Source organism: Notothenia coriiceps, unplaced genomic scaffold (genome assembly GCF_000735185.1).
Source record: "Notothenia coriiceps isolate Sejong01 unplaced genomic scaffold, NC01 NC01_scaffold00031885, whole genome shotgun sequence".
Lineage (NCBI taxonomy): Eukaryota > Metazoa > Chordata > Actinopteri > Perciformes > Nototheniidae > Notothenia > Notothenia coriiceps.
Window position 1 is genome coordinate 395,079 of NW_011364586.1, and position 14,903 is coordinate 409,981.

A 14,903-nucleotide genomic window follows, 5' to 3' on the forward strand; every position below is an offset into this window, starting at 1 on the left:
CTGTTTATCTTCCTATTTAACTTGTGTTATAATTTGTTGTGTGACCAGAAACACTCCTCTGCACAAAGAGAGACATGAGTAAGCGAAGAAATGTGTGAATAGAAGATGCGAGACTTTCTGGTCCCATGTACTGTTCTCATCTTACAACCTCACTCGCAACGCATATGCAGCACAGACGGTGTTGTGCCTCTTACTCAGAGATGAAACAGTTCATACATACTCGTAGATCACTGACACACACGCAGCGCACTGCCATAGAAGGGAACAGTCAGACGATAATGGCGTGTCGCTCGCTGCGCTCCACATTCTATGGGGACGAGCGATGAGGGAACAATTATCTGGAATAGCAATAGAACCTGTTGTCAATGACCATTACTCAGACTGTGTCAGCTGGTAGTCAAGCTCGCTTTCTGTACGTACACTCTCGCTCTACTGCCACAATCTTCCGCGCTAAAGAAGGAGGCCCAATTCTCCTTGAAATTACATGCTCTGTATGGGCGGCACACACTAATTCTAGCAGGATTAGTCGCAGATAGGCGTACTACAACTCATCTGTCTTCAATCACATATTAGATGTTTACGCTCTAGTTCGACTGTTGGAATATAGTGTAGACTCTCTGAAAGAAATACCATGTAGCGATAATTACAGGTAAAGTAGCAATCATGATCTATACAGGTAGCATGCCTAAATTGACTTCTCAATAAAGATGCATATCCTCGCTCTCCGATTGCGCTTTTTTATCCATATTTATAGAATAATCTACTTTGTCATGAGCTTATTTATCCAGAGTTGAGCTTACCGTCCCTTGTGGATGTTACGAAGTGCTGTCTTCTGATAGCGTGTGAAAAGTTCTTAGACAGAATCGGAGTCATGGAGCTTCTGTTCGCGCCTTCGTGCGGAGAGATAAAGATAGTGTAACGACGTTGCATTGTACCTGTCCACAGATCTGTCTCGTGGAGAATTTGTCGGAGTGGTGCTCCATTCTCTGCAATCCTTGGGTAGCCGCAGTAGTGAGCTTTCGCGCACGCTCGTATTGTATTCGCCTGGTCATGTTGGAGTGAACTACTCGGTCCGCGAGCGCTGTACCGCTCTGCGCTGTAGGTGTGGATACAATCCGAACCGCATAGTCCTGGTGGCTCCGTATGCAGCACGCGGACTCGCTGTGCACGCGAGTGCTCGGGATAGCTCTCTCCCTGGCTGCATGTACAGGCAGATCATGTTGCGCGCAATTGTCGCGAACTCACTTGTTCAGGACCCATGGTCTCAACGTTTATCAACCTTTTTCTTACTCAATATCAGAGCCTTAAATGTCTGTGTGACGTCGTGCTGTGTCATAGTCTATGTCTGTGTTTCGCGTGCTATTGCGCTTAGGAACAAGGAAGACAAACACCTCGCACGGAGCTCAGCGCGAAACTCGATTTCACCAATGGCGTCTTGGCTGTCGTCCGACTGCGCTAATCAGACATCACACACTGATGTCAGCAGATGCACAACGGCTGGGACCATGGAGCTGAAGGGAGCTGACAGATACTATTGCATGTGCAACGACCGTTAAAGCAGAGAATGAAATTCAGTGAATACACGTAGTTTACAGAGATGCTGTATGAGAAACCAAAGTGATTTTGGAAAATTGCACAATATAAATCTATTCTAGTAGACCTCAACAATGGAATTATGATCAGTGGAAATTGCCATGACATGGGACCTTTAACATATAATCATTGGCTTTCAGATGGAAGTATCTTAAAGATACTCAAATCATTTTCAAGGTGAAACATTCAAAGCTGGCTAACACAGAACAAAAAGATAATGCTCTATTCTACCACAGTGGTACATTTATTTTTAAATGTTTTACATAAACCATTGAAGACTCTGTAACATGGCCTCTATGGGAATGCCTCAATAAACATGTACAAGGCGAGAAATAGGACAAAAAGAATATTAGCATCAGGGCCAATCATGTTCCATGGGACACAAGCAGTCATTGATAGGTATTAGTGAGGTTGTTCTCTTAAGACCACATGGTAATCAAAAATGGCGCTGATGGAAGTAAACATCTGCCTGATGCCCAGAGGCAGGAGACTGTGTGCACCTACGTCCTCACAGCAGAACACACGAAGGACTTGGCAAACAGCAGTGGAGCGTACAGTCCATTAGCTGTGTCCTGTGAATGTAGCGTAAACAGAATTAGCTGCACTTTTGCTATTTCTGAGTAATGGAAATGAGCTATCACATCTAGTTAGGAGAGCTGAGTCCGTTTTCCCTGTAGCATTCCTCTACATAACTAAGCAGCAAACCTCAAATCAGTTTTAATTATTTTAGCCTTATTCCATGTTCCTTTAATTCTCTTTTTTTTCTGGCTGGGTAGATTTTATTTCACACTGTGCAGAGGTCACTGAGCCCGGGCAGCTCTCAGAGGTGGGAGAGACTCCAGATTTGTCAAAGCCCATGAAAAGTGCATTGAGCAGAACACACTGGACAAAAGCACACCCAAAGGGGAATGAACACATTAGAAAGCCAACCTTCCACTTATCTGTTGACCTCCTGAGAAGATAGAGTAAAGCAGCAGGGGTCCAGAGTGTGACTGAAAGATCTGATAGAAGCTGGCATTGGTAAAGCGAATGTGTAACCAACAGCCATTTAAAGGACGCCTTTTGAAAACCTTTAACCTCTAAATGCTCCACAGAGAGAGGGGAACTGTGGCTGTGTTGGGTCGCAGGATTCAGATTTTAGCACGCTTTGATGATTATAATGCTGCATAATTCATGGCTCCAACCAACACTTTAAAAGCAGCCAATAGATGTGCTGATAATTCGGTAGATTTTATTGGCATATTTTCTTTGGTCCGTTTCCATCTCCCTCTCATAATTGGCTGTTTACTTCATCACTGAGCAGAATACATCAGTTTTTCTGGCCATAATCAGTGATGTGGTCTGTCATTTATTGATTTGTTGACTGATGTCTTCTCCCTTGTGTAAAGCAGGAACTCCTCAGAGGGACACTAAGGAATCTTTTCTGAGCAGGACTGGCGATCTAAGAGTTGTCTCATCAACGACTAGATGCTGATATTTTCATTTTTTTCATTTAATCGTTTATTTGAACCGGGACAGTGCACATTGATGAACACTTTAAAATAAAATAATGCTTACAAGTGTAAATGAGCCGGATCTTTAGCTTTGAGCCATAAGCGCCATATCCGTATTCAAGGGTGTTTGTTTCAACCAATTCCAATCTTTTTCTTAAAAACTGAATTTACTAAACTGATGACAATAATACATATATTGAGTGGTGTTCCATTGCCCAAGATCTTGATATATGTTTAATACAACAACAGTCTATGGTCATTGCCGACAGGATGGTGAGCATTTCTCTTACCGGTGTCGAGCTTGGTCCCCTTGGCGCAGGCCACCATGGCCCCCATGCTGGGCTGAGAGGTCATCCCGGCCATAGAGTCCACCTACAGAGCGACATTCAATATGAAATCTGTTGGACATCTACTTCCTTCGTCTGGATTTCAACAGGTTCATGGTAAGATGTCTAAAATGTGTTGTGCAAGCTTGAGAGATTTTCATGTTTTGTTATATAAAATAAAATATCATTAAATACCCCAGTCATGAATTTTTAAACGTTTTAAATCTTTCAAAAGGTGGTTGCTAACAAGTAGCTAAATAATAACAGGACTTTAGATGTCAAAACGAAATGCTCCCTTATCGAGCCAAAGGTGTGAAAGTCAAGCAGCGGTGTTGTAAGACTCGTGGTGTAGCAAAATACAAGAAACTAAATTAACCAAGTAAAGCAATGGGATCAATACAAACACATGTTTTTAGTGTTTGCTCCAACGTGGACTGTCTGTTTCTTTTATAAAGAGTAAATAGGAACTAAACAGTAGAATGGCCCAGAAGTGCAAATAGCAGCCAATTGTTTTAATGAAACTCCCAAAGCTGGCTGCATGCGTCAGTGAACACAGTAAGAGAAATGTTCCTTGTTTCAACAATATTCCCCTCTTTGTTTTAGTGACAATTCATATTTTCAAACTGCATTGACTATTCTGAATTGTTTGTTTGTTTGTAGCCTTTATTTAACCAGGTGAAAGCCCCTTGAGATCAAAAGACCTCTTTTTCAAGGGTGACCTGCAGGACATTAGTTACACATAATAATAATAATAATAATAATAATAATTAGAGGCTAGCATTATATTAGAGTAGTATTTGAACAAACACGATGACTACTCACAGCTACGTCCACTACGTCAGCTCCAGCCTCGGCACAGGCCAGCATGGCGGCTACTCCGGCCCCCGCGGTGTCGTGAGTGTGCACGTGGATGGGCAGGTCGGGGAAGCGGTCTCTCAGAGAGCCAATCAGAAGCTTGCTGGACTGCGGCTTCAGGAGGCCGGCCATATCCTGGAAACAAAAAGAGAAAAGGAGGGGAAAGGAACATTAAGAAAGTAGGAAAATGGAAAATGGAAACAATTCATATAAAACATATGTGATTGCAATAAGTTCACACAATATTAAATACCATATTTTGTTTCAGATTTGTCCTGGAATCCTGAGCAGTAAAATTAACACAGGTGCAGACTTTCATACAGATGCCTTAATACTGTTTTAAGATGCTTTCTGCAACAAATCTAAGTTTTGGATATGCAGTGAAGTTTTTATATGTACAAAAGTGGTGGAGCAAGAAAAACTAAGATGTGTGTATATACTGTATATAAGCTTCTGGTGCTTTTTTAAACACGTAAACAAATAGCTGTAGGCTATCCATGGTTCCGATAGAGAGAGAGGGGGGGGGTGGGGCTATAAGGAAAACACAGACACTCATCACCGAGGTCACAATATCTATCGATCCAGCAGAGCAATAGCCTATAGGCGCAACACAGAAGATCAACAAAAGATATGACATCAAATGAACTTACCAAAGCTGAAGTAGATGGTCAACTTCATTCATTTTCTTTCCGTTTTACTGATTTTAATCGCTATATACTGCTCTCTCTCGTCTCTCACTTTTGCGCAGAACATGTACTTACAGCCAATCAGCTCTCTGAATTATGAGATGACGTTTGGTAGGTATGCCAGCACTATGCCCCACTGGTGATTATTGTTTTGCCTAACACGATAGAAAAATACTCTGAGCATGCGCAGTGTAGTTTTTACAGCACCCATTCATTTAGACAGCAGAGAGAGGGGCTTGCCCCACATCGCTCAACACGGCTCAATAGGCACACTGTGGACATTAGTTGGAAGAACCCAGACTAAAACAGCAATGTACAGACGAATCGGATGACTAAACATGATCTTAAAATATATTTTAACATATATTTTCTTTGCATATTTTTTTCATTATTATTTGTATTACTTTCTGCTGACACTAGGTGGGGCTGTGCACCACAGAGCGCTGATTGATTGATTGATTGATTGATTGATTGATTGATTGAAGCAGAAAGAACGTTCACAAACACCAACATCCTTTTAGTGATTAGGACTTGGAAAAGACTACCACATAGTGAAACTCTCCAAATAAGCATTGTTTCTTCTGATACAAATCTGAATTAAATCAGCCACCATGAGGTTTAATTGAAGCCATTTAGACCTGGAGAAATTCCAATATTCTATCTGAAAATATATTCAATGTTCAAAGACTTCAGAAAACAACTACTTAATATATTCTGGAAAAGGATAATTTAGAACAAAATAATGACGAAAGTATTATTTTTTAACAAACACCACGTTGATGATGATTCAATATTTAAATCTAAATTGATACAAACAGAATTCCACACACAGAGCTTACATGACGCTCCCTTTGGTGATCATTGCACTCCATGAAGTTTTATTTCATGCTCATTTCCCCTTTTAAAAGTTAACCTCATTAGCCGTGCAATGCTTTTATGAGACTGCCGCCGCTGCGTGAGATTGATCGCACCATAGGGGCGGGGGTTTATCATATTAACGTTTGAAAATATTCTGTCATGCTTCAACAAAGTAATTAATTCAATGCAAGTATTATCAGTATATTAATTTAGATAGAGAGGATCACATTTACAAGTCATTTCAATTGGAGCAAGAGAAACAAATTTGCTGTGTTCGACATGTGAGGTTTTAATGCTAATTAAAAAGCATGTACGAGTTTTGTGTAAATCTGTAAAATCATCATGATATATTGGCGAAACTGGTTATTAGAAAACCAAGATTGTATTCCATACATTTTGTATTTTGCTGAAGATCTGCTATACTGTTGGTGTTACAGTAGATGTAGCACCACAATAATAATAATAATAACAGAAATAAAAGTGATAATTGCAGCAGTCACACCTGCAGCTTGCCAACATCGTTAAAATAAGAATTTTTCAATAATGTCTTACCTAAAGCATGACCAGGCCAAAAAACACCGCAGGTCAGTCCCTGATTATAATGACCTTCATACATGAGTAAAACACGCATGAGTGTGTGTGTAATGAGTAAAAGACTGCGTATATAAGCCTTTGTAAAAAAGTACTTATACTGTAGTAAGATCCTTCCAGCTGGTTCTATGTTATTCTGGTGGCAGATGGGAAGGGATTCATACAGAAGCAAAGAATAAGTGCCAGTTTTCCTTATCACAGGGAAAACAATGTTGGCTTATTATAGCCAGACACTTAAAACACTGCGTCTAGTGTTATTTCCTCACCTTGATGCAGAGGATGTGAGTTCCTGCTTTCACCAGCTCATCGGCCAGCTGCATGTAGTAGTCCAGAGAGTACTTCTGCCTCATGGGGTCCGAGACGTCGCCCGTGTAGGAGATGGCGGCCTCCACCACCCCCCCCGCCGCTCCAGCAGCCTCCATGCCCAGCAGCATGTTGGGCAGGTAGTTCAGGGAATCGAACACGCGGAAAATGTCCATGCCGTTCTCTTTCGCCACCTCGCAGAACCTGAAGGAGGGGGTTGAATTAATTTAATCTAAATTCAAATAACACATAAATAATCTTACCGAACGCTGCACATGAGTTTGTCTTTATATCCCAGATGATAGCACACATCCGGGTTGGAAATAAGACTTTTATATCAATCTCCATATCTGTACCTGCGTTAATACAATATTCACACTATTTCCATGCTCATACAGCCTGCAGGAGCCCACAAAGTCTGCAGAGAAATGTATACCGCCTCATTATCCAAGCAGCGAGAGCTAAATCTCTCCTATTATTGCCTCTGCCTCCGTGTCCTAATCAGGTTTCAAAACTGGGATGTGCGCCTGTTTTAGCTGTGTTAGTGTGAATACAACATTTACACACACTGAGAGCTTTTGTTTTGGCAAATAAACACAGACACTTAATGTTGTGCCACGAGAGGATTACCAGTGTCCAGTATTTATTTATTCAGCACTACAATGCATACAAGCGCTGCCTAGTGTTCGGCACCAAAACTAAATATTGTCCAGAATCTTTGACTCAGCGACAGTGTTGGGACTAACGCGTTACCAGGGGCGGTTCTAGGGGGGGAGGGCAGGGGGGGCCAGTCGCCCCCCTAACACTGACCTCTGACCCCCCTGTGGCCCCCCTAAAAATGAAAAGTGAAAAAAGTGAAAAAAATGAAAGATTTATGATTTATTACACGATTTATTGAATGACGGAATAGGCGGAACTAACGTTATTCCTCATTCTAGTCGGACCCATTAGAGCGGTGCACTCAGGACCCATTAGAGCGGTGCACTCACTTTCACTGTCCGGCTGAAGCGCGCGAAAAACACTTTTCATCTCGGATCATCAGAGGCTGTTGCATCCAAGAAAGACTGATTGAAACCTACGTTTCGAGAGACTACCACGATAATTGAAGGTGAGTTAAACTATTGTATCCGTGTAATTGTAGATGTAAAGTAGAGATGTAACTGTTCATTGCCTTTATTTTTATATAAATATGATATGGTGTTAGTGCAAAAATTGTACTATAACTTAAGCTGAAGCAAACAGCAATAACTATAAGCTATATCTGAAATAAATAAGTGTACTGAAACAAATACCAATAACTGTATTGCATTGTTTTCTTATGCGCAATTACTTCATACTGTCTAGTTCTTTTTTTCGTCCTGCATTTATTGTGCCCCCCTCAGAAAATAACTGGCCCCCCAGTGGCCCCCCCAGTCAAATTGATCTAGAACCGCCACTGCNGTGTATTCACTCTCTGTCCTACACGGCTTGTTGGAGCTCCTACCAGTGTTGGGACTAACGCGTTAAAGTAACGCGTTACTGTAACGCAACTACTTTTTGCGGTAACTAATAGCATTACTAGTTACCTATTCCCATTAAGTAACGCCGTTATAGTTACTGTGATTTAAATTACGCGTTACTGCGTTACATTATGTGATGAACTGAACCGAATCTCCCTGCGGATGTAACAGGCGAATACAGCGATGTCCTCTCACAGTACCATGGAAAAGTGAAAGTAACCAGAAAGGAGTGATGATTGGTTAACGCGGGGTAACATTTCAGGGTAAGCCAATCAGAGACAGAGTTGGGCGGGTCTTGCCTTAGGGGGAAAATACACACACACGAACACTTGCTAATGCTAACACACACACACACCCACACGGCAACGCTCACCACCAGCACACACACACACAATGGCAGATGCAAGTATCAGCGAGAGCAGCAGCGCATTTGCAACTTGGAAATAGAACCACTATTTTCAATTTGTGAGGATAAAGGACGCAAAAAAGCTTACGGTAAAATGTAAACTGTGTGCAGGACAGAAAGCATTGTCTACATCGAATAACAGCAATGCCAATCTCCTGAAGCACCTAACTAATGTACATGGGGCTATACAACTAGTCGCCACAAAGACCCCACCGTCTCAACCAATGTCTAAACATATCTTTTGTGTTTTATTGTTCCACTACATTTCGTAATGATAATTGCTACAATGATGGGGAGTTGTCCTTTCTCTTACTGTGCCACAAAACAACACAAAACTTGTATTTGTATTGTTTTTAAAGTAAAGTAAATTAACTTGTTAATAGTTACTTTTATAATTTAGTAACTAATAAAGTAAGTAATTACTTTTTTGAGAGCAGTAACTATAACTATTACTAGTTACTTTTTAAAAGTAACTTGCCCAACACTGCTCAGCGCTGACAAAATCATTATGTGAATCATGTGTAGCAGCAGTGGTGGACAGTATCTAAGGTAATTTACTGTTGTGTGGAACTTAAATACAACTTTCAGGTACTTGTACATCAATGCTTCCATTTCCTACTACTTTAAACTTCTACTCCAGTAGCTCTCAAAGGCAATTTCTATAGTTTTAACTCATTTATTTGCAACTTGCAATTACTTTGAAGATTCCAATTCATAATACAAAATATAATTCTGTATATTTCTCTAACTACCTATAAGTATGAATAGCTACAATTTATGAGGAGCGCTTGTAATGAACTAAAGATAAGAGTACTCATACCACCTCTGTGTATTAGCTAGTTGATATTTTCTAAAAATAATATCTAGTTGGCGATCAAACAGCCATTTTGAATGTTCAAAGAAATGTGCGTTCCTCTTGCTGCGGAGTGTACTGTAACCCTGTGTCATGCACTTTAAATCAATTATATGAAATTAAATTAAACGTTAACTTGATTTAGTTAATGAAGACACTGACTCAGGCTACTTGGCCGCGGGCTGCTGCGCTGCGAGCGTCGCGGGTGAGAAAGCCACAGATAAAAGGGAGGAGGTGGAGAGAGAGCCGGGCCAACAGATCAAAACCATTAATCACAATCATGTGCACATTTTCCATGGCACTGCCCCTACGGGACACAGAGTGAGGGGGGGGGGTTACAGAGAGGGAGTTAAAAGAGGGAAAGAAGTGTGTTACAGGGAGAGATGAATGGAGGCATAAAAAGGAACTTATAACTGATGATAAATAATGTGATAGGAGACGGGGAGAATAAAAAGTGTGTGTGTGTATTTCAATGTGAAGGAGTGGGGAGGGGACAGCTGCATTAGTCATAAAGCCACTCCTAATTTATTTCAGGTGAGGGGAATTGCACCTTGCATGCAGGGCTGTGTGTGTGCATGCAGGGCTGTGTGTGTGTGTGTCCTTGTCTGTGTGGAGCTGCATGCAGGGGTGTGTGTGTGTCTATATGAGTCATCCACATCATGGAGGTAGCAAGTGAATCCATTTGGAGGCGTGTGTGTGCATGTGTGTAGGCACAGGAAGTGTTTATGGCTCTAAAGACATTACTTGTAGACATCTGCATCAGTGGTGTGTGGAAGTCACTGCGCATGAGAGGAGGAAACAGCCAAACATCCACCAGGTTCACCTGACTAATGTGTGTGTTAGTGGCTAGCTATTGTACAGATTATTTTCATATTTAACAACAAAGCAGCTGTGTCCCTTTCATTTTATAGAGAGAAATGTTTTCAGTATAGGTTAAATGACTTGAAAGGAAATAGAAAGGTGTTTTATTTACAAGGTGAGAATTGGATGATTGATTGATTGAAGCATCCTGCACTACATGTGTCCATCCCCTAAGTGCTTACATCACCCTCTAGCCACCAACAGCCAATACAATCGTGTAATCATGATATTGACGTTAAATCCATACCCACACATTTATATACAAACGGAAACTTGTATGAAGGAAAGTCTATTATAGCCACCAGGCTTCTCCTGGCTTAAATTACATATTACCTTCAGATAACAGTTTTTCCTTAATTAACATATTTGTATTGCATGTTTCTTCTGGTATATCTTTATGTCGCTTGATTTTTACCATACTTGCTTTATTTGTATTACTTTGTTCTTGTGAGCAGACGGTTTGTAGCTAATCTTACACGTTTGGATCGTTGGTGTATTGTTATTTACGGTGTTCTGTTGGGGTAATTGTTTTTCTATTGTTTTGATGAATTGTTCGTGTAATTATTCCCAGATGGCAATTATTTTCACTTTCAATTTTCTTTTCACAAACAAAATAAAATATGTATGAGGTCGATAAATAATATGACAGTGACAGACAATAACGCAGGGGGAGCGCAGCTGGTTTCCAGAAAATCTTTCTGACAATTCAATACAAATGTTTTCAAAATATTAAAAAGAGTTAAATAGGAAAATGACAAAGTTGCTCTAGAGATATGAAGGATCTGCTTTCATCTCGACTGTGTTCCAAATACTGAACAAACCACTTACAATGATATTATTCAGTGCGTTTATAAAAAAAATGTATGTTACGCTTAGTGTGTGTCCACCGAAATGTACAACAGTGCTCTGTGTGTTAATTTCTCTAGCATTAGTGGACATAGAACATTGATTTTCGAAGCAAATGCAAAATAATTCTCGCAAATAAGACTCTTGATGTCACGAGTGTTGAATAAACAAATTATTTGTTCTTAATGTTGGGTATAGTCTGTGTCCCAATCTCAAACCCTTCCCCTCTCTACTTCCACTCCGTTTGTGTTGAAGGTACGCCACATTAAGGGCCGTTCCAAACAAACTAGTGGGGTATGCTAGTTATTTAACTCTCCAACAGGAAGTTATCAAATCTCCAACAGGAAGTTTTAAAATAATAATAATAATATTATTTATAATTGTTTGCCTTGAGAAGCTCATTCTATACCATGGTTGCAGGAAGTCACGACACTTCCTGTTTCTGCCGGTGAGAGGAAAGTTCATCCGGAAGTTTGCCGCTGCATTCACACCTTACACATTAACGGAGCCTCATTCAGCTGAGAGTGAGAATACACACTCCGTCACACAGTCTGTTTGGAATTATGCCTCAATGTGTGTGTGTGTGTGTGTGTGTGTGTGTGAGTGTGTGTGTGTGTGACTCACTTAAAGACAGCGTTGTCGGGGTAGTTGGTGTAGCCCACAGCGTTGGCTCCTCTCAGCAGCATCTGGAAGGGGACGTTTGGGATCAGAGCTCTGAGCTCCTGGAGCCTCTTCCACGGGCACTCTGACAGGAAACGCATGGCCACGTCAAATGTGGCACCTACACACACAGAGAGAGAGAGAGAGAGAGAGGGATTGCACTTTATTTAGTATACCTATAGTATATATAGTCTCATCCCAACTTTGATCTAAACTTAAGACTCAAAAACTCATATTTCACAAATATAACACACTAATAGAGGCTGGAATTAAATATCTGATGATACACGCATATTCATTGTTCTTCCTAACACTTTCATCATTTCACTCTGAAGTCACTTTAGAATCGAAGAAATGTTTCAGAGGGCGAGGCGAAAAAAAGAGATAGCAATCTCTCATTTCCCTTTCTTGGGGGAGTAGATTAGTAAATCTCATACCCGTTTATCATATCAGCCAGAAATATTGAAGCCTCTAGTGGTTTTCTGCTGATCCAACACTGTCATCATTACATTTCATTTTCAGAGCACTCGTACATTTGGACAGAATACTAAGCACCACTGTGTGTTCCCGACTCTGGAGGAGCAGGAACCCCTGGAAACCCTCCTTATCAGTTTTCATTTTTGATACTCCCCCTGACTTGGATTTCAGCCGACCTTAGCGTCTCATAAACAGCTAGCTGATGTTAAACACATTAGTATTAACGTATTTTAGCATGTGAAGTATCAAAACAGGACGCTGATTGAGGCATTCATCTGGGACGGCAGACTCATAATTTGATAACAGGGATGAAGAATGGCAGCTGGCAGAACATTAAGCCGAGCACTGCTGTCCTTTTTGGAAAGAAAGGCAGCATACAATCTGTCATGAAGAAGAGATTAAATTAAATCAGGGAGAAAGATGATAACAAGTCTGGTATGCAATGCCCACCATATCACCACTAAAATATATAGTAATGTTTAAATCATAAAAGGTGTAGGAATATATGAGCCTATAACATCTTCTGTATGTGTGTAAGGTATACAGTACTAATACCACCTTACAGTATATTGACTCTTTACTCCATACAAATTTCCCCTGGTGGGAAATTAGGTTTTATAAGATACACTTCTATAGCATGCTCTTGAGCCAATAAAGCAAAGCCTATGATGAATATAAAAAGATGAATGCCTGATGTCTCACACGCAGACCTCTGCAGTTATCAGCATTTTTGCTTAAGTGTGCAATTATGGCCCTGATGCATCAGACAGTTTATCCTGTCAGATCAATGTTTATGTCTCCGTGATCCCACTTAATCACTCTGGAGCTTTGATTTGCTGCCGCTGCTGGTCAGGCTGTACTGCCTGCACCGAGGAAACGGCTCCTGTCCTTAAAAGGAAGCACCAAAATCAAGTGGATCACATTACCTCAGTTTTCAAGGCTTTACTTGAGGCTTTCTTGTCCTAAAAATTGACCTCAAAATATTACAACAGGTTTTTTAAAGCACTGAATGGTTTGTGCCAAAATACATATCTGATCTTCTGCTACATTAAAACATCAGGGTCCCTAGAGTCAAAAATAAACATGGAGAAGCAGCGTTCAGTTACGATTCATGAATTTTCACTTGTTTTTTTCTATTTTACCCTGCTTTATTTGGGTTATCTTGGCTTTCAAATGACTGTTTTGAAATGTACTTTAATATTGTATTTTTGATGCACTATATCTTTGAAAGTATTTGGTTCAAATTGCCTTGTGTTGAAATGGGCTGCTGTATTTTAATAAACTTGCCTCGACTCAAAACATGCAGGGGATTCTTGCGGGCTAAATGTACAATAATTAAAACTCTCCAGCTTTACCATTAGATAACTTAGCCGACTGTGGAAATACATTTGAAGAACCATATAGATACATTATGTGACCCAATTCATACAATTGTATCTTGATGGTGTTTGGAGGAACGCTATATGAGGAAGGGTCTTAATCCTCAAAGGGCTTTCACAGGACTTAATCTCTTTTTGATTCATTCAGCCTCTGAAACATGTGAAAGCAATACAATGTTCCATTTTGCATAGGGACAGTGTGTCAGGTGCACAGCGTTCATTACTCACAAGGTCATCTCCCTTCGGTGATTTATCGTGGTTCTGAGTGATTCAAGCAGTATAATATTCTCTGTAATAAAAGTGAATTGTATACTTGGTAGTTATTCCTCCTATGGCCATTTAGTGATGTGCAATTACAAGCTGTCCTTGTGGGAGAGTGCATGCAGGAGCTGGAGTCTTTACTGCAGCGCTGGTCTAATTTGTGTTTCACAAACTAAATCAATATGAGGCGAGAGCACGGCTGATACTAGTGAACCTGGGAATTTTGGGTATTGAAAGCCGAGCGAAAGAAGGATGATTAACAGAGGGGATGGGAAACAAGCGGTCTGATATTTACACACTGACATCAAAGATTATAGCATTCTATTATTAACAGAGGAGCTTTTTACACAACATGTCTCCTCCTCAAGTCTTATCATGCCTTGTGTGACTCTGGAGGAGCCTTATAAACTCTGAGAAATAACAAATGATGAGGCTTTGATTAGGCTTTCAGAGGGGGAAGAATAAGAGGTAGATAGAAGAGACAGAAGGCAGCATATGAAACAAGGAGAAGCTAGACTGGCAATCACAGAGCGCCAAGGCTAATGGTGCATTCATGTGCTCCTCGGATTCTCCATTTCCTTACTTGGGAAGTCATTCTTCTCTATTGAAGATGCATTATAGTAAAATATTTGATTTGACTTTAATCCCACTGCAGAAACGGCATAGGTCATGCTCTGCTACAAAGCTTAAGCAGATTAATTCCTATTTTGGTCTTGAAAAATATGTTTTAGGGGATGAGTATGAACAAACTATGTGTGTGTGTAAGAAAGGCATAAACAACCAATTGAAATGCACTGTTAATCTAATGAGGAAAGGTGATTCCTGTTCTTTATGCTTTTATGCTAATTATCACTCATTTGTAAATGTGTTGTTCCTACTTAACTTGTCAAACTAACATCGAAATATTATTAGAATCACAAAGCATGCTATTACCCTGTAAAGAGTCACAGCAAGGA

The 14,903-nt window shown here is 40.5% G+C and overlaps 1 protein-coding gene across 1 annotated transcript in view; it reads right to left on the minus strand.

The window, feature by feature from the left end:
• Positions 1-268: 268 nt before the first annotated feature.
• LOC104960528 (pyruvate carboxylase, mitochondrial) overlaps positions 269-14,903 on the minus strand; it is a 251,396-nt gene continuing 236,761 nt past the window's right edge. The window contains exons 16-21 of the mRNA XM_010788608.1: positions 11,795-11,951; positions 6,669-6,909; positions 4,235-4,402; positions 3,377-3,458; positions 936-1,198; positions 269-307 (exon numbers count right to left, since the gene is read on the minus strand). Coding sequence (XP_010786910.1) covers positions 269-307; positions 936-1,198; positions 3,377-3,458; positions 4,235-4,402; positions 6,669-6,909; positions 11,795-11,951 — 950 coding nt within the window. The remainder of the gene's footprint in view (positions 308-935; positions 1,199-3,376; positions 3,459-4,234; positions 4,403-6,668; positions 6,910-11,794; positions 11,952-14,903) is intronic.